Source organism: Tursiops truncatus, chromosome 19 (genome assembly GCF_011762595.2).
Source record: "Tursiops truncatus isolate mTurTru1 chromosome 19, mTurTru1.mat.Y, whole genome shotgun sequence".
In the NCBI taxonomy this organism is placed as follows: Eukaryota; Metazoa; Chordata; class Mammalia; order Artiodactyla; family Delphinidae; genus Tursiops; species Tursiops truncatus.
Window position 1 is genome coordinate 636,317 of NC_047052.1, and position 20,337 is coordinate 656,653.

Genomic DNA, 20,337 nt, shown 5'->3' on the forward strand with positions numbered 1-20,337 from the left:
CGGGTTTGGGTAATTACTGTCCCCCTCGCTCTCGGAATCTTCCACGAGTGTCGCTACCGTCCGGCACCCATACCCCAGAGGCAACTTCTTTGCCCATGCTGGGTGGTTTAATGTGAGTCACCTTAAAACCTCAGGACCCCACACTCACCCCCGGGTTTTAAGTCACTATAGCATTTCTCTTAACACTAGTTTGCTACCTGCTCTCTGGTTATCTCTCAAGATCAAACCTCTGATTGGTGCAACTGTGAAGCTATGAGCTACGCTCCCCTTCCCTGCTTCCTTCCCTCATCTGCAGGATGGATGCATAATTCCCCGGTCCGCACTGCTCAGACTCGCGCTTCTTCCACGCGGCGGACTGAACGCTGGGTTTGCTTGCCTCGAGCTAAGTCTGTCACTGACCACAGAGACCCCTCTGTCCATCCTGAGGGAAAATGGTTTTCCACTGAAAACCCAAGAGTCAGTGCGGTGATGTACACAGTCAGAATTGTTCTCTTCCCTGCTGAAGAAAATTCTACTCTCTTGCTTAACTCTTCCCTTAGCAAGAGAAGCAAAGTATGAAACCACAATGTGGGGATAAAGAACTGGCATTACAGCTCCCCAACATGTTACTGTGGCCCCCTCCCAAGCCGGAGCTCCAGCTGCCCACCTGCGCTCAAACCCCAGCGCGCTCCCTGACGGAGGGAGGGGACACGGCCACAGCGGACATGGATGGACCGTGTTGGGTGTATGCGGGAACGTATTACCACAATAGGATTAGATGGCTAGGACTTAAAACCTTGGGCCCGCTGGTCTACTGTGCCCCGCCAGGACACATTTTTGTGTGCCAGGTAGATAAACAACTGTGGGTACTAAGTGCCTAACACAATTATTCCACACCCATGCAACGTATGCTGGGAACTTTAATTACCCCTTCCCTTTCTTGATTCTTTCCTTAAAGGAGCCCAAGCATTGGGCCAGTTCATTAAAACCGTGCACCCAATTAACTCGACATTTTCACCCGGAAACATCCCAGATGGAGGTACTTATTTCTTCGGGTACCTGTTGCTACCATGGTGGGGGGTAGCTGCCCACCAACATGTCCTTTGAAACTTGTCTCACACCTCACCCTCCTAGCCAACGAGACTGCTGAACCTCTTGCTACTTCACAACAAGCGTCTCCAGACTCCTTGGCCAAGGGGTACTTGACGACCGACTGGCCCTGCGTTATCTATTAGCAGAACAAGGAGGGGCTTGCGCCACTCCCAGTACTTCTTTTATTTATTTTTAATTAATTAATTGTTGGCTGCTCTGGGTCTTTGTTGTTGCACACGGGCTTTCTCTAGCTGTGTCGAGCAGAGGCTACTCTCCGTTGCGGTGCACAGGCTTCTCATTGCGGTGGCTTCCATTGTGGAACACGGGCTCTAGACGCGCGGGCTCAGTAGTTGTGGCGCGCGGGCTTCAGTAGTTGCGGCTTGTGGGCTCTAGAGCGCAGGCTCAGGAGTTGTGGCGCACGGGCTTAGCTGCTCCACAGCATGTGGGATCTTCCCAGACCAGGCATCAAACCCACGTCCCCTGCATTGGCAGGTGGATTTTTAACCGCTGCGCCACCAGGGCAGGCCCCATTCCCAATACTGCTTGTGGCACGTATGTCAACACCTCTTCCCAACGCTGAGAAAATTCGACAACGAGCCACGTGTCTTCAGCAGACAGTTAACCGACGATCCTCACTGTTTAATACGGGCGGGGAAACGGAAAGCTGGTTCTCTGGATTGCTCTCCTGGATCCCACGAGGCATAAAAAGCTTTCCAGGAGGAGGTTTCCATTTTCTCATAACCCCTTTCAGTCATGCTGATTTACGCTGTATTTCACCTAGTGCTCTACTGTCTTCCCTACTGTTGTAAAACTGTGACTAAGCCTTTGCGGCCCAGGAAGGAGACCTGGGACCAGCGGGTCCAGACCTTCCATTCTGTAAATCGAGAAACATGTTAAACTTTAACCCCGAGATTAACAAGTACACATGCCCAAGCAGGATGGCCTCCTGGCAGGGCACCATCACCGCCGTCTGGTCGGCACTTCAGGAAGCCCTCCCGAAGCTAACCTGGGTCCTGCTCTTTCCAGGCCCTTTAATGGCTACTGTTGTTCTTCTCCTTTTAAGCCCTTGTTTGTTTAACCTTCTGGTTAAGTTTGTGTCTTCTAGGCTCCAACAGTTTCAAGTGAGGCTCACGACGGCTCAAGGTATTCAGCCCATTCCAGCGGAGGGTGGCCTAGGTCCCTACAGGTCCTTGGGACAGTCAGCGAGGGACTTCGACACCTCTAGGGTAGGCTACGCTCTGTGGCCCCTGTCCAGCCGGAAGAAGTTTAGAAGAAGAGACCTTCAGGCCCTTACTCCTTAAGAATAGGGTGTACGGGCTTCCCTGGTGGCGCAGTGGTTGGGAGTCCGCCTGCCGATGCAGGGGACACGGGTTCGTGCCCCGGTGCGGGAAGATCCCACACGCTGCGGAGCGGCTGGGCCCGTGAGCCATGGCCGCTGAGCCTGTGTGTCCGGAGCCTGTGCTCTGCAACGGGAGAGGCCACAACACTGAGAGGCCCGTGTACCGCGAAAAAAAAAAAAAAAGAATACGGGTGTAGAGTCTCTTGGGAGGAATGAGACGGGCTGGGGCCTGGGGCGCTTTGCTGCAGTGCTCGCACCTAGACACACCTCTCCTCAAGCTACGGAAGACAAAGAAACTATGTGGGACTAAAAGTGACTGCGGGCACGTGCAGTCGGGGCAAATCCTGGACCCAAGGGATACAAAAGACAAAAATACCCAACGCAACGGCCATTTCTGAAGAGCCGGGAGCAAAAGCCCGGTACTGTGCATGCCCCCCTGCGCTCAACACCACGAAGAAGTGGGCACATCACCTAAGCCACCCCTCCAGGCCGACCCCTGGACACACCCCTGCCCTCACCCCATGTAAGGAACCGGCTCGCACCCCCCTCAGGGAGTGAGAAAGGGAACGTGTTACTTGTTCTCACTCTCCCCTGCAGCCGGTGCAGGGCCCCAGTAAAGCCTTGCTGGCTTTCTTGTCTAGCCTCACGTCAACTTCTATTGCTTAAGCAGGCTAAGGACCCTGGTCAGAATCATGACTACCCGTCTAAGGCAAGTAGATATAGGAAGGGGTTACCATACTTGAAAAACAAGGTAACCACAAATCAAAAACATACGATAGATTCAGAAAAACCAAAAAGAAGAGAGCACAAGTATAATACAAAAGAAAATCACAAAAAGAAAAAGAAAGAGACAAAGACGAAATATAAAATCAATGGGAAAACAAAGTTTAAAATGGCAATAAATACATATCTGTCAATAATTTCCTTAAATGTCAATGGACTACATGACAAATCAAAAGACACAGAGTGGCAGATTGGATAAAAACAAAACAAAACAAGAGCCTACAATGTATTGCCTACAAGAGACCCACTTTAGGGCAAAGGACACACACAGAGTGAAAGTGAGGGGATGGAAAAAGATATTTCATGCAAACAGAAATGACAAGAAAGCAGGGGTCACAATACTCATATCAAACAAAGTAGACTTTAAAACAAAGGCCATAAAGAAAGATAAAGAAGGACGCTATATACTAATAAAGGATGAACACAAGGAGAGGATATTACACTCGTCAACATATATGCTCCTTATATAGGAGCACTCACATACATAAAACAAATATCAGACATAAGGACAGGAATTGACAGGAATAAAGTAATAGTAGTAGTAGGAGACTTTAACACCCCACTCAGGGCCTCTAGACAGAGAATCAATAAGGCAACAGAGATCCCCAATGATACAAGAGGGCAGTTACACTTAACTGACATTACATCCAAAAAAAACAGAATACACATTTTTTTCAAACGCACATAGAACATTACCACACACTAGGGTACAAATCAAGCCTCAACAAATTTCAGACTATGGAAATTCTCACAATCATTTTTTCTGACCACAACATCATGAAACTAGAAATTAACTGCAGAAAAAGAAATGAGAAAATAATGATTACATGGAGGCTAAAAAACATGTAACTAAAAAACCAACAGGTCAATGATGAAATCAAAGAGGAAATTAAAAAATACCTTGAGACAAATGACAATGAAAACACAACCATACAAAATCTATAGGATGCAGCAAACGCAGTTCTTAGAGGGAAGTTCATAACAATACAAGCCTTCCTCAAAAAACAAGAAAACTCAACCTAATCTACCACTTAAAAGAATTAGAAACAGAAGAACAAACATACCTAAATTTAGCAGAAGAAAGGAAATAATAAAGATCAGAGAGGAAATAAATAAAATAGAGATTTAAAAAACAATAGAAAAAAAATCAAAAAAACCAAGAGCTGGTTCTTTGTAAGGATAAACAAGATTGACAAACCTCTGGCCAGGCTCACCAAAAAGAAAAGAGAGAGAACCCAAATAAACAAAATAAGAAATGAAAAAGGAAACATAACTGATACTGCAGAAACACAAAACACCATAAGGGAATACTATGAACAATTATATGCCAACAAATTCGACAACCTAGAAAAAATGGACGAGTTTCTAGAAACATACAGCCCACCAAAATTGCATCAAGAAGAAACAGAGAATGTGAACAGACTGATCACTAAAAGAGAAACAGAATCTGTAATTTTCTTCCCTTTCTTTCTTTCTTTCTTTCTTTCTTGGCCTCACCATGCAGCATACAGGATCTTAGTTCCCCAACCAGGGACGGAACCCATGCCCCCTGCAGTGGATGCATGGACTCCTAACCACTGGACCACTAGGGAATTCCCTAGAATCTGTAATTTTAAAAAACTCCCTACAGGGACTTTCCTGGTGGTGCAGTGGTTAAGACTCCACACTCCCAGTGCAGGGGGTCTGGGTTCAATTCCTGGTCCAGGAACTAGAGCTCACATGCATGCTGCAACTAAGAGTTCACATGCCACAACTAGAGAGCCCGTGTGCTGCAACTAAGGAGCTGAAGAGCTGCAACTAAGGAGCCCTTGAGCTACAACTAAGGAGCCTGCCTGCCACAACTAAGGAGCCCACGTGCTGCAACCAAGGAGCCCACGTGCCACAACTTAGACCCGGTGCAACCAAATAAACAAAATAAATAAAAATCAAAATTAAAAACTCCCTACAAACACAAGTCCAGGACCAGATGGCTCCCCAGGTGAATTCTATTAAATATATAAAAAAGAACTTCTACTGATCCTTCTCCAGGTCTTCCAAAAGAAATGGAAGAGAAGGGAACACTATGAAAGACATAGTATGAAGCCACCATCTCCCTGATACCAAAACCAGACAAAGACACCACCAAAAAAGAAAATTACAGGGCAATATCTCTGATGAATATAGATGCAAAAATTCTCAACAAAATATTAGCAAACCAAATCCAGCAACACATAAAAAAAGATACACCTAGAACAAGTGGGATTCATCGCAAGTTCACAAGGATGGTTCAGCACGTGCAAATCAATGTGATACACCGCATAAATAAAAGACAAGACAAACACCACACGATCATCTCAATAGATGCAGAAAAAGCATTTGACAAAATTCAGCATCTATTCATGATTAAAACTCTCACTAAAGTGGGTAAAAAAGGAACATAACATAATAAAAGCTCTTCACGACAAACCCACAACCGATATACCATGACTTTCTTTTTTTTTTGGCTGCGCCAGGCATGTGGGATCTTAGTTCCCCGGCCAGGGATCGAGCCTATGCCCCCTGCCTTGGAAGCGCAGAGTCTTAACCACTGGACCGCCAGGGAAGTCCCACCCACAGCCAATATAATACTCAATGGTGAAAAGCTGAAAACCTTCCTGCAAAAATCTGGAACAAGACAAGGATGCCCACTCTCACCTCTTCTATTCAACATAGTATTGGAAATCCTAGCCACAGTTATGAGATAAGAAAAGAAACAGAAGATATTCAAATTGGAAAGGAAGAGGTAAAATTGTCATTATATGCAGGTGATATGATACTATATATAGAAAACCCTTCAGACTCCACACAAAAACTACCAGAACTGATAAATGAATTCAGCAAGGTACCAGGATACAAGATTGCATACAGAAATTGGTTGCATTTCTTTACACCAACAATAAAATATCAGAAAGGGAATGTAAAAAAAAAAAAACATTTAAAATCTCACCCCAGGGACTTCCCCGGTGGTGCAGTGGTTAAGAATCCGCCTGCCAATGCAGGGTACACTGGTTTGATCCCTGGCCTGGGAAGATCCCACATGCCACAGAGCAACTAAGCCTGTGAGCCACAACTACTGAGCCCTCGTGCCACAACTACTGAAGCCCATGCACCTAGAGCCCATGCTCCGGAACAGGAGAAACCACCACAATGAGAAGCACTTGCAACACAATGAAGAGTAGCCCCCGCTCGCCGCAACTAGAGAAAACCCGCACGCAGCAACAAAGACCCAGGGCAGCCAAAAATAAATAAACAAAATAAATTTATTTAAAAAATAGCACCTCCAAAAATAAAATACTTAGGAATAAACCTGACCAAGGAGGTGAAAAACTTATATACTGAGAACTATGAAACATTAATAAAAGAAATTGAAGATGATTCAAAGAAATGGAAAGATATCCCATGCTCTTGGACTGGAAGAATTAATATTCTTAAAGTGGCCATACTACCCAAAGCAATCTACAGATTTAATGTGATCCCTATCAAATTACCCATGACATGTTTCACAGAACTAGAACAGGTAATCCTAAAATTCACATGCAACTATAAAAGTCCCAGAATTGCCAAAGCAATCCTGAAGGAAAAGAACAAAGCAGGAGGTATAACCCTCCCAGACTTCAGGCAATACTACAAAGCTACAGTAATCAAAACAGCATGGTATTGGCACAAAAACAGATATATGGGTCAAGGGAACAGAACAGAGAGCCCAGAAATAAACCTACACACCTACAGTCAATTAATCTTTGACAAAAGAGGCAAGAATATACAATGGGAAAAAGACAGGTTCTTCGGCAAGTGGTGCTGGGAAAGTTGGAGAGCTGCGTGTAAATCAATGAAGTTAGAACACACCCTCACACCATGCACAAAAATGAACTCAAAATGGCTTAAAGACTTCAACATAAGACCTAACACCACAAAGCTCCTAGAAGAGATCACAGGCAAAACATTCTCTGACATACCAATGTTTTCTTAAGTCAGTCTCCCGAGGCAACAGAAATAAAAACAAAAATAAACAAATGAGACCCAATCAAACTTACAAGCTTTTGTACAGCAAAGGAAACCATAAATAAAACAAAAAAAACCACCTACAGAATGTGTGAAAATATTTACAAATGCTGTGACCGCCAAGGGCTTCATTTACAAAAGATACAAAGAGCTCATACAACCCAACAACAACAACAAAACAGCCCAATTGAAAAATGGGCAGAAGACCTAAATAGACATTTCTCCAAAGAAGACATACAGATGGCCAATAGGCACGTGAAGAGATGCTCAACATTGCTAATGATTACAGAAATGCAAATCGAAACTACGAGGTACCACCTCACACCAGTCAGAATGGCCATCATTAAAAAGTCTACAAACAACAAATGCTGGAGACGGTGTGGAGGAAAGTGAATCCTCCTACACTGTTGGTGGGAATGTTAAGTTGGTGCAGCCACTGTGGAAAACAGTATGAAGGTTCCTCACAAAACTAAAAATAGAATTACCATGTGATCTAGCAATCCCACTCCTGGCCATATATCCAGAGAAAACTATAATTTGAAAATATACATGCACCCCAACGTTCACTGCAGCACTAGTTACAATAGCCAAGACACAGAAACAACCAGAAGGTCCACCGGCAGATGAACAGAAGATGTGGTACATGTATACAATGGAGTACTACTCAGCCATGAAGAGGATGAAATGATGCCATCTGCATCAATGCGGATGCAACTAGAGATTATCATACTAAGTGAAATAAGTCAGAAAGAGAAAGACAACTACCATATGATATCACTTATATATGGAATCTAAAACATCACACAAATGAACCTATCTATGAAACAGAAACAGAATCACGGACACAGAGAACAGACTTGTGGTTGCCAAAGGGGAGGGATTTAGGGGAGGGATGGAGTGGGAGGTTGGGGTGAGCAGATGTAAGCTTTTCTATATGGAATAGATAAGCAACATGTTCCTACTGTATAGCACAGAGAACTATACTCAATATCCTGTGATAAATCACAGGGCAAAAGAATATTAAAAAATGTGTGTATGTATATATGTGTGTATATATATATATATAACTGAATCACTTTGCCGTACAGCAGAAATTAACACAACACTGTCAGTCAACTATACTTCAACAAAAAATATATCGATAGACCAAAAAAAAAGAATGAAAGAGAAATTAAGACACTTCCAGATAAACAAAAGCTGGAATAGTTCACTGCCACGAGACCTGCTCTACGGAAACGTTAAAGGAGTCCTTAACGGTGAAATGAAACGATGCTAGACTGCGATTCAAAGCCATAAGTAAGGTAAGGAACACCAGTGTCTTAGTCAACTCGGATGCCGCAACATTTTATCACAGGCTGAGGGGCTTAAACAACATTTACTCCTCAGTCTGGAGGCTGGGAAGCCTGAGATCAAAGTGCCGGCAGATTGGTGAGGGTCCTCGTCCAGGCTTGCAAAAGGCCAATTTCTTGTTGTGTCCTCACATGGTGGAGCGAGAGAAAGAGATCTCTCTTGTGTCTCTTCTTATTAAGAGCATTAATCACATCCTGAGAGCTCTACCCTCAATACCTAATCACCCCCAAAGGCTCCGTCTCCAAATACCATCCCATTGCGGGTTGGGGCTTCAACACATGAATTTGGGGGGACACAATTCAGTCAATAGCAAATAGTAAAGGTAAATACATAGGTAAGCATAAAAGCCACTATTATTGAACTTAGGTTTATGACTCCACTTTTTCTAATATTATTTAATAGACAAATGCACACAATAATCATTATAAATCTTTGAACACAATATATAAAGATGTAATCTGTGAAAATAACAATCTAAAGGAGGGACAGAGGGGCTTCCCTGGTGGTGCAGTGGTTAAGAATCCGTCTGCCAATGCAGGGTACACGGGTTCAATCCCTGGCCCAGGAAGATCCCACACACCGTGGAGCAACTAAGCCCGTGCACCACAACTACTAAGCCTGCGCTCTAGAGCCCGCGAGCCACAACTACTGAGCCTGCATGCCACAACTACTGAAGCCCACGCACCTAGAGCCCGTGTTCTGCAACAAGAGAAGCCACGAAAATGAGAAGCCCAGGCACCGCAAAGAACAGTAGCCCCTGCTCGCTGAAACTAGAGAAAGCCCGCCCACAGCAACAAAGACCCAACACAGCCAAAAATAAACAAATAAATTAATTAATTAAAAAATAATTTAAAAAATAAAGGAGGGACAGAGATATACAGGAGCAGGGTATTTGTATATTATTGAAACTAATTGGTATTATTTATATAATACAAAAATGGTATTTTTAAATGGTATTATTTAAATAAGTTTAACCTAGGTTGTCATAAGATGTTAACTGTAATCCCCAAGGTAACCACAAACAAATAAGTAAAAAGCATATGGGAAAAGAAAATGGAATCAAGATGGTATACTTAAAAAAATTAACTAAATACAAAAGCAGACAGTAATGGAAGAACTAAGGAACAACGACAACAAAGAATCATACACACAGAAGACACACATAAAACAAATAAATCCAAGAGAGCTGGGGTGGCTATGCTATTATCAGACAAAACAGAATGTAACTTAAAAATTGTTACAAGAGTCAATGAAAGACATTATATATTGAAATTTTTTTTTTTTTTTTTTTTTTTTTTGCGGTACACGGGCCTCTCACTGTTGCAGCCTCTCCCGTTGTGGAGCACAGGCTCCAGACGCGCAGGCTTAGCGGCCATGGCTCACGGGCCCAACCGCTCTGCGGCATGTGGGATCTTCCCGGACCGGGGCACGAACCCGTGTCCCCTGCATCGGCAGGCGGACTCTCAACCACTGCGCCACCAGGGAAGCCCTATATATTGATTTTTAAAAAGACATTATATATTGATGATTTAAAAATTGTTACAAGAATCAGTGAAAGACATTATATATTGATTTGTTACAAGAATCAATGAAAAACATTATATATTGATTTTTTAAGATTATATATATATATATATATCTCCATCAAGGAGAGATAAAAATCATAAACATATACACACCAAATTACAGAGCCCCAAAACGTATGGTCTAAAACCTGACAGAACTGAAGGGAGAAATAGATAGTTCTGTAACAATAGTTGGAAACATCAATTCCCTACTTTCATAATGGATGGGACAACTGGACAGAAATTCAGTAAGGAAATGGAGGACTTGAACACTATAAACTAGTTAGATCTAACAGACATACACAGAACATTTCACCCAACAACAGCAGAATAAACATTCTTCTCATGTGTACATGGAACATTCTCAAGAACAGATAACTCACTAGGCCATGAAACAAGTCCCAGTAAATTTGAAAAGACTGAAATAACACAAATGATCTTCTCTGACCACATCGGAATGCAGTTAGAAATCAGTAACAGAAAGGAAAGTGGAAAATTCCAAGCACGTGGAAGTTAAAGAACACACTCTTAAATAACCAATGAGTCAAAGAAGAAATCACGAAGGAAATTTTGGAAATTCTTGGAAACTATAGAAAATGAAAAACGTATAGGATGCAGTGAATACAGTACTCCAGGGGAATCTTACAGATGTAAATGCCTGCTACACAAAAAACAATGAAATCAATAACCCAACTTCACACCGTAAGGAACAAGAAAAAGAAGAGAAAACTAAACCCAAAGGCAGTAGAAGTGAGGCTTTGGGTTTAGCTTAAAGGATAAAGACTGGAGTGGAGATACATGAAATAAGAGAATCAGCAAAACAAGCGGGTTCTTTGAAAGGATCAATTAAGTGGACAATTCTTTATGGAGGCTAAGAAAAAAGAGAAGACTCAAATCACTATAATCAGTAGTGAACAAGGGGACATTACTATGGGTTTGGCAGAAATAAGGAAAGGTTCTACAATAAACAACGGCAGTATATTAGAAAACCTATATGAAATGGACAAATACCTAGAAACACACAAATTACCCAAACTGACCCACGAAGAAATAAGAATAGATCTGTAAGAAATAAAGAGACCGAGTCAGTAATCAAAAACATCCCAAGAAAGCAAGCCCAGGAACAGACGGCTTCACAGGTGAATCCCACCAAACATTAAGGAATTAACACTAATCCACTCCAAACTCTTGCAAAAAAGCAGAAGAGGAAGGAACACCTCCGAAGTTATTGGACGTGTGCCCTATTGGATGTGTCCTAAGTTATGAGGATAGCATAATCCTGATTCCAAAGTCAGACAAAGACACCAAAGAAAAAAACTACAGACCAGTATCTTATGAATAGATGCAAATGTCCTCAAGAAAATACTAGCAAATATCACTCATATGCGGAATCTAATTTTTAAAAATGATACAAATGAACTTATTTACAAAACAGAAATGGACTTACAGATATCGGAAACAAATTTATGGTTACCAAAGGGGACATGGGGTGGGGGGATAAATCAGGAGCTTAGGATTAACATACACACACTACTGTATATTAAATAACCAACAAGAACCTACTGTATAGCACAGGGACCACTATTCAATATTCTGTGATAATCTCTATGAGCAAAGAATTTGAAAAAGAGTGTATATGTGTATATGTATAACTGAATCACTCTGCTGTACACCCAAAACTAACACAACATTGTAAATCAGCTATAAATCAATAAAATATTTTTTAAAAAAGAAAGGAAATACTAGCATGCTGAATCCAGCAGCACATTAAAATGATTATACACCATGATCATGCCGGATTTATCTGAGGAATGAGAAGGGTGGTTCCACACACAAAAATCAGTCAATGTAATACACCACATGAATAGAAGGAAGGGAAAAAATACCACATGATCATCTCAATTAATGCAGAAAAAGCATTCGATAAAATTCAGCATCATTTCATGATAAAACATGTTAAAACCAGGAGTAGGGACTTCCCTGGTGGTCCAGTGGTAAAGAATCCGGCTTCCAATGCAGGGGACGCAGGTTCGATCCTTAGTCACGGAACTAATATCCCACATGCTGCGGGTCAGCTAAGCCCGCGCGCCACAACTACTGAGCTCGAGCGCCTCAACTAGAGAGCCTGCGTGCCACAAACTGTAGAGCCCACGCACCCTGGTGCCCAGGCGCCACAACTAGAGAGAAGCCTGCGCACCGCAATGAAGAGCCCACGCACCACAATGAAAGATCCCGCATGCCTCAACGAATATCCCACGTGCCGCAACTAAGAACAGACGCAACCAAAAATTAATAAAAATAAATAAATAATAAATCTTAAAAAAAAAAAGGAATAGAAGGAGAATACCTCAGCAGGCCCCAAGCTAATATCCCAAATACCCAAAGCTAATATAATAATCAGTGATGAAAGACTGAAAATTCTTCCTCTAAAATCTGGAACAAGACAAGGATGTCCATTTTCACCACTTCTATTCAATATTATAGTAAAAGTTCTAGTCAGAGAAAGAAAGAAAAGGCATTCAAATTAGACAGGAAGAAGTAAAACTATCTCTATTTGCAAATGACTTGATGTCATGTGTAGAAAGTCCTAATAAAGAAATCCAGCAAAATTGTCGGACACCAGATCAGTAGTTTTTAACGACTTGTACGTCTATACACTAGCAATGAACAATCTGAGAAGGAAATTTATAAGGTAACCTCACTTACAATAGCATCAAAAATAATAAAATACTTGGGAATAAATTCCATCAAGTCCAAGATCTGTATACCCCAAACCACAAAACCCTCCTGAAAGACGTTAAAGGTGACTTAAATAAATGGAAAGACATCTTGTGAAACTTAATATTGTTAAGATGGCGATATTCCCCAAGCATTCTGTAGATTCAACACAATCCCTACTAAAATCCCAACATTCTTTTTTTGCAGAAATAGAAAAAGTGATCCTAAAATTCATATGGAGTTGCTAGTGAAAAATAAACAGCCGAAACAATCTTAAAAAGAACAGAGTTGGAGGACCCACACCTCTCAATTCCAAAACACACTACACAGCTCCAGTTCTCAAGACATTATGCTTCTGTCATGAGGTCAGACACAGGGATCCTTGGAATAAAATTGAGAGTCCAGATATTAGCCATACAACTGGCTTCATCAAGGGTGCCAACACAATTCAATGCGGAAAGGACAGGCCTTTCAACAAATGGTGCTGGGAAATCTGGATACCCACATGCAAAACAATGGAGTTGAACCCTTATCACATACCATATAAAAATTAACTCAAGGGGCTTCCCTGGTGGCGCAGCGGTTGAGAGTCCGTCTGCCGATGTGGGGGACGCAGGTTTGTGCCCTGGTCCGGGAGGATCCCGCGTGCCGCGGAGCGGCTGGGCCCGTGAGCCATGGCCGCTGAGCCTGCGCGTCCGGAGCCTGTGCTCTGCAACGGGAGAGGCCACAACACTGAGAGGCCCGCGTACCGCAAAAAAAAAAAAAAAAAAATTAACTCAAATTGGATCAAAGCCTTAAATCTAAGAGCTGAAACTATAAAACGATTAGAAGGAAACACAGGTGTAAATCTTCATGATCTTGAATTTGGTAATGGCTTCTTACATATGACACTGCAAGCATGAGCATAAAGAAAAAATTAACTGAAACTCATCAGCGTTAAAAACTTTTGTGCATCAAAGGACACAATCAAGAAAGTGAAAAGACAACCTACAGAACGGGAGAAAATATTTGCACATCATGTATCTAATGCTGTCTAGTATCCAGCATACGTAAAGAATTCTTACAACTGAACAACGAAAAGGCATGCAACCCAAGTAAAAAATGGGCAAGGGATTTGAACAGTGACTTCTCCAAAGACAAACGCACATCCAACAAGCACATGGAAAGATGCTCAACATCACTAGCCACTAGGAAAACGCAAATCAAAACCTAAGTAAACTTTCAACTGCTAGGGCCCGGGTTCGATCCGTTAGGGGAACTGTAATCCCACAAGCCTTCCCACCTGGCAAAAAACAAACAAACACCTCAGTGAGATATTTCACACCAACCAGGATGGGGCTAGTTCTGTGTTTTTTTTGGCTTTTGTTTTTTTAAGAGAAAACAGGTGTTGGCGAGGAGGTGGAGAAACTGGAACCCTCATATATTGCTAGTGGGAATGCAAAATAGGCAACCACTGTGGAAAACGGCTTGGCGAGTCCTCAAAAAATTAAACACAGACTCACCACATGACCCAGCAATTCCACTCCTAGGTATACACCCAAAAGAACTGAAAACAGGGAGTCAAACACTTGTACAGAAGTCACAATAGGCAAGAAGTGGAAGCAACCTAAACGTCCCTCAACAGATGAATGGATAAGCAAAATGTGACATATAATGGAACATTATTCAGCCGTAAAAGAGAATGAAGTCCTGACACCTGCTACAATGTGCGTGAACCTTGAAAACATTATTCTAAGTGAAAGAAGCCAGATCTCAAAGGCCACGTGTTGTATGGCGGGCGGTTGCCAGGTGGCTGAAGAAGGAGGGCTAGGGAGTGATCACTTAATCACTACTTAATGGGTACCAGGTTTTCCTCCGTGGTGGTGATAATATACTGGAACTTGATAAAGGTGGTGGTGGTACCTTAAATGGTTAGTTTCATGTTCTGTGAATTCTTCTTCAATTAAAAACAATTAAGCATAATCTATAGGACCTGTTTTAACTTTCCTCCCTGCGAAAACGAAAAGTGAAAAACAAACGCGACTTACCTTGTTCCTGGGATGGAGACCCTCCAGGGTGACGGTGTCGGCTAAGCCGAAGTGCAGCGTATTCCGAGCCAAGCTCACAGGAGGACCAGCGCGGGATAAAGTAACTTGGAAGCTCGTTTTGCCGAATAACCCTACGATAACCCTCAAACTTCTGAGGACGCGCAGCACCGAGTGGGGCCTCTCCTTTTCGGCCACCACGCTCCGCCGGGGCTGCAGACCGGTGGCCACGCAGGACGGTCCCCGGAGGACGAAGGGAGCTGGACGAGTTAGGGTTCGAGCTGGACGGTCCGAGCTGGACGGCCGGAGGCGCTCCCTCCCTGGCTGCAGCGCCGCGGCCGGCCGCCGGGGAGCAGTGGTGGCCCGCGCTACGCAGGCCTGGCCGGACCTCCTTCCTGCTCCGACGCCGGTCGGACCTCGAGCGCTCCAAAGCGCCCCGAAGGCCGCGGCCCCACGCCACGCTCCGTGCTAGTACGTCTCGCTGACCACGCCCCCGCGTCCACGGCCAGGCCCCTCACCTGCCCGGCCCTCGATGGCCCCGCCCCCAGCCCGCTCCAGGCCACACCCCATCCGTCCCGCCCCTCGGCCCAGGCCCCGCCCGGCGGCCTGCTTCGCCTTCCAGGGCTCCACCCAGCCGATACCGCCGCTCTCCGGCCCCGCCTCTCTCCGGGCCCCGCCCAGGCCCCGATCCGCCGGCCTCCAGAGCGCTCTCTCTCTCTCTCTCTCTCTCTCTCTCTCTCTCTCTCTCTCTCTCTCTCTCTCTCTCTCTCTCTCAGGCCCCGCCCCGCCGGCAGCCGGAGTGCAGAGCCCTGGGACGGAGCTGGAGGCGCGGGTGCTGCGCGCGGCGGGCGGCTTCGGCCGGTCCCGGTGCCTGCTGGCCGCCGCCTCGTGGCTGCCGTGCGTGGCGCTGGGGTTGGCGCTGGGCTCGGAGCTGCTGCTCACCGCGCTGCCCGCAAACCACTGCGGTCCGGACCCCGCGCTCGCCCCCGGCCCCTGCCTGCCGCTGAGCTACCCCGAGCCCGCGCCCCGCGTCCGCCCCAACGGCACGCGGTCCTGCACGCGCGGCTGGCGCTACGCGCTGCCCGCCGCCGGCCTGCTGCGCAGCCCGGTCACCCAGGTCTTCTGCACCTGCCCCTCCGTCCCCCGCCCCGTCCTCTGCTTCCCTGCTCTGTCTCCCCCTCCTTCCGTCCCCCTGCCCTCAGCGCCCTTCCTCTGTTCCCCCTCCTCCAGTCCCGCCTCGGTCTTCGGCCCTTGATCGACCGGGGCTGTGGTACTGGGGCTTTCGACTGCGCGGGGCTCAGCCCCCTCCTGTCTGACGGTGCAGCAGGTGTCCATAGGCAGGGTGCCGGGCCTAAAGGCAGAGTCCGAGGCTGGGTGCTGCCAAGGTGGGCAGGCAGTCCGGGAGGGGGGCGGGAAGCTGAAGGTTTGAGCAGGTAGGTGCCCAGCGGTCAGCAGGGCCTGGAGTTCCCTTCGGTGCCATGAACATTCTAGCAACCTGTGGCTTTGGGCTATGCAGGTGTTCAGGCTGGGCTCCCAAGACTTTGAATCAAGAGAGTGATTGGGTCACTTCCGTTTTTGAAGAGCAGACCTCCCACCTGTAAGGTGTGTGCAGGCTGGCCTAGGAGCAGGGACGCCAAGGACGCGGAGCGGGTAACGGGGCCTCCCTCCCCCTCCTCTGGCTAGGCCAGCCCACCCTGCCTTCCTCTTGGCAGCCTCTGCCCGCAGCCCCACCCCCTGCCCCTGGGAGGAAGGGCCCCGGGTGGAAGCTTGGACAGGGTTGCCACATCCCTGCCGGGCCCACCTGGGGCCCTGAACCGGCTGGGCTTCCTCCTTCTGGCCACCTGTTTGGTGTAGTGATGGATCCTCGCCCACCAGCTTTCACAAGCAGTCGGATTTTAAAATAAAAACTCTGACGTAGTGTGACCCAAAAGGGTGTGTCAAGCTTGAGGAGAAGACACAGAGTAGCCCGGGAAAAGGGCCCTTGGCCGGGAAAAGCCGGTGGGCGTGGCCCTGCAGCCTGTTCCAGGAGTGGCTCTCGAGGTGCACAGGCCAGGGGAAGGGCAGGAGAGGCCCTGGGGCCAGCCTGGCAGCAGAGTGATGGCCGGAGAAAGGCAGGTGCAACCCCGTGCAGAGCAAAGGAGAAACCAGACTTGGGGCTCCATGCGGGTGTCCTGGGGACCCCAGGCCTCTACCACCTGGGGGCTCAGACCAGGAATTGTCCAGTTCCATGTGAAGACCACCAGGGTCAGGAGGCCATGCCGTGTGATCCTGAGTCCTGAGCAAGTAAGTCCCTGGTCTCTCTACCTGTTTCCCCTTGTCTCCAGGGAGGAATCGGAACAGGATACCTAGGGTCCCTTCCAGCGTGATATTCTGGGAACTCCAGCGGGGGTAGGGGTCCTGGCTAGCTGACAGGTGACTGGTATCCCCTACAGTGGAACCTCGTGTGTGAGGACGGCTGCAAGGTGCCCCTGGAGCAGGTGGACTACCTCCTGGGCTGGTTGCTGGGCTGTGTCCCCCTGGGCCCAGGCTGTGACCGGTGAGGCGCTGCCCCTGCCCTTCTGCCCTGGCAGCCCTCCCCTGAGCCCTCCTGACCCAAATCCACGTGTGTCCCCTGCTGCCCACTAGGTTTGGCCGCCGGGCTGTGTTTGTGGGCTCCGGTGCTGGCCATGGGCCTGGGGGCCAGCAAGGCCCTGGCCACTGGCTTTGCCGCCCTACTGGTTTTGCAGCTGCTTCGTGGGGGGGCCTCAGCAGGAGCCTCCCTAGCCTTCTATGTGGCCCACGAGTACCGTGGGGGGCTCTGGGGGCCGCCCGCTCAGGCGAGGCCTCTGGCCCGCTGGAGGGCGCCTTTCTGGCACCCCGGTCGAGGGCCCTTCTCCAGAAGGTGGGCGGGGAGCTGTTTGCTCTGTGGGCTCTGCTCTTTGTGGGCAGGCCCGGGTGCCTCAGGTGTCCAGGTCCTGGGCAGGCCAGCGACTGATCACCACAGCCCTGGACAGGGCAGCCCTCCCGAGAGGCCTGGGCCCCAGGCCGTCTGTGTCTGCCCAGGCCTGGAGCTGGGTGACGCCCCGCGCTGCCTGGCATTCTCCACGGGGGCGGCCTCTTCTCTGTGGCGGGCATGCTGCCGCTGCCTGGCCGGGCCCTGCTCCTGGAAGACTGGCGCCTGCTGCAGGGGCCGAGCTCCCTGGCCACGGGACTCCTGCTGCTGTTTTGGGGGTGAGTGAGAGGGGTTCACATCCACTGTGGAGGCCACGTGCGTTGCTTCCCTCTGACCTCCATGCAGCAGCAGGAAGATGGGCACGGGCCAGGGACCCAGGGACCCAGAGCCATGCACCGTGCTTCGCCACTGGGTCCTTCTCTACCGGGAGGTCCCCTGGCATCCTCACCCCAAACCCGCAGGTCTCCAGCCCTGTTCCCCGAGTCTCCCTGCTGGCTGCTGGCCACAGGGCAGCCGGCCCGAGCCAGGAAGATCTTGCGGCGCTTTGCGGAAGCCAGTGGTGTGGACCCCAAAGACAGCTCAGAGGAGGAGAGCTCCCTGGCTACGGGTAATGGACCAGCCAGGGAGAAGGGAGGCCTGGGTGCTGGAGGAGGGAGGAGAGGTGTCATCCCCTCCTTCATGCCCCATTATGTCCCCGGGGCCGCAGAGCCGGACGTGCTGTGTGCAGGGAGCCCCAGCCCCGACACCACTCGGTCCTGGAACTCTGGCATACCCGCGTCGCCTGGAGAAACGGACTCATCCTGGGCTTCAGTTCGTGAGGAGGGGAGGGTGTGGGTGGGAAGGGGAGGGAGGGATCTTGGCCTTCCCCACGGGGTGCGAGTCCGCGGCTCTGGCTGGGCCTGCAGCTTTGCCATGCCTCCCAGGCTGATCGGCGGGGTATCAGAGCCAGCTTCCTGCGCAACCTGGCCACGCGTGACCCCGCCTTCTGTTGGCCCTACTTCCTGGAGGCCAGCCTGGAGGCAGCGGCCGTGGTCTTCCAGCTCCTGACAGCAGATCTCTGGGGGCGCCGCCCAGTCCTGCTGCTGGGCACCTTGGTCCTGGGCCTGGCACCCCTGCTGCTCCTTGCAGGGGCCCAGTGTGAGTGTGGGGCCCTGCAGGCTGGCAGGGTTGTCATGTGTGGCTGGGGGTTTGCCCAGTGGTGGTGGGGATCCCGGAGAGGCAGGCACAGGGCATGAGGCATTCGCACGAGGTTGCTGTTCTCTCCCCACCCACCTCCCCACTGTGCACCCGGGGAAACTGAGGCCCAAAGAGGTGAGGGCCAAAAAGATTCTACGTGAAGGGGCTTAATATAAGGGCTTGGTGTGGCCGGGGGCAGCCTGCAACCCCTGACCCCAAGTGCAGGAGCAGAGGTAGAAGGCTGGGGAGGCCCGGATCCCTGAGACACGGGTGAGGGGAGGGAGGGAGTGTGGGCAGCGTGGGGCCTCTCCTCCTCCCCAGACCTGCCTGGCTGGACGCTGCTGCCTGTCTCTGTCCTGGGGCTCCTGGCCTCCCAGGCAGTGTCCGCCCTCAGCAGCCTCTCTTCAGCCAAGGTCTTCCCCATGGTGAGCAGGTGAGAAGAGTGCAGGGTTGGAGGGCAGGGCCCTGCCTGTGCGCCCCGCGCTCCCCACACCCCAGGTCCATGCCATCGGGACCAGAGTTCAGGTGTCTCTTCCTGGGTGGCGAGGGGGACACTGGCCGCAGAAGGGTCTGCACATCAGCTCATGAGTGGAGCGGTGGGTGGTCGGAAGTGAGAGCCCCCAGGCAGGGTCGGATTCCAGGGCAAAAATGGACTTTCAGTTTCCTAATGGAAAGGACAGCGCTCGATCCAGGGCAGCTTCCCCCCCCCGACTCTGCAGGTGTCTTCCTGGGGCCTGCTAAGGGCCATCCACCCCAGGAGCGCTGGCTGCCCCGCTGGGCCGTGTCCCACCGCCCCCTCTTGCAGGGGTGCCGGGCTGGGCCTGGTGCTGGGAGCTGGGTTCCGGGGCCAGGTGGCCGCCCCGCTCACCGACACGCGTGGCAGCACGGCTTCCTTCTGCAACACGTGGCCTTCCCGTCCTTGGCCGTCCTCGCCCTGCTGCGCGTCCTGCTGCTGCCCGAGAGCCGTGGCCACGCACTGCCCCCGTCGCTGCAGGACGCCGACCGCCTGCGCCGCTCCCCGCTCCTCTGGGGCCACCCCCGCCAGGACCACCTGCCCCTGCTGCCAGCCTCCCTCCCCAGGGCCGGGACACAGCTGGTCTGGGAGGGGTGACCAGGCTGCAGAGACACGCCACCCGCCAGTACGGGCAGACGGGTCTCGGGAAGGAACGGGAGGGTGGTGGGAAGTGGGCCTCTTTGCCGGGGGCCCTGGTTCCCCCTCCACGTGGGGAGCATAAAGGCGTCCGTGGAACTTGGCACCCTCGCTGGTTCTTCCCTCAGGCCGCACCAGTGGCTGAAGGGGGCTTCTGGTGTCCACCTCCCCCTCACAACCAGGCATCCGCAACCTCTCCAACTGCCCCC

The 20,337-nt window shown here is 49.2% G+C and overlaps 1 protein-coding gene and 1 long non-coding RNA gene across 3 annotated transcripts in view; one reads left to right on the forward strand and one right to left on the reverse strand.

Moving 5' to 3' along the window:
* LOC109548049 (uncharacterized) overlaps positions 1–15,293 on the reverse strand; it is a 59,076-nt gene extending 43,783 nt beyond the window's left edge. The window contains exon 1 of one of the 2 annotated variants that reach the window (XR_004523527.2): positions 14,874–15,293. This is a non-coding gene — a long non-coding RNA (uncharacterized lncRNA). The remainder of the gene's footprint in view (positions 1–14,873) is intronic. The other variant, XR_004523528.2, reaches the window with a different exon arrangement.
* An 831-nt stretch (positions 15,294–16,124) lies between these two features.
* SLC22A31 (solute carrier family 22 member 31) lies at positions 16,125–20,219 on the forward strand. The gene is given in 11 exon segments (XM_073795663.1): positions 16,125–17,153; positions 17,303–17,406; positions 17,496–17,525; positions 17,527–17,951; positions 17,954–18,080; positions 18,264–18,409; positions 18,511–18,627; positions 18,736–18,939; positions 19,300–19,411; positions 19,784–19,857; positions 19,860–20,219. Coding segments are annotated over 11 exon segments (1,755 nt in total). The 5' UTR covers positions 16,125–16,967; the 3' UTR covers positions 20,090–20,219.
* The last annotated feature ends 118 nt before the right edge of the window (positions 20,220–20,337 follow it).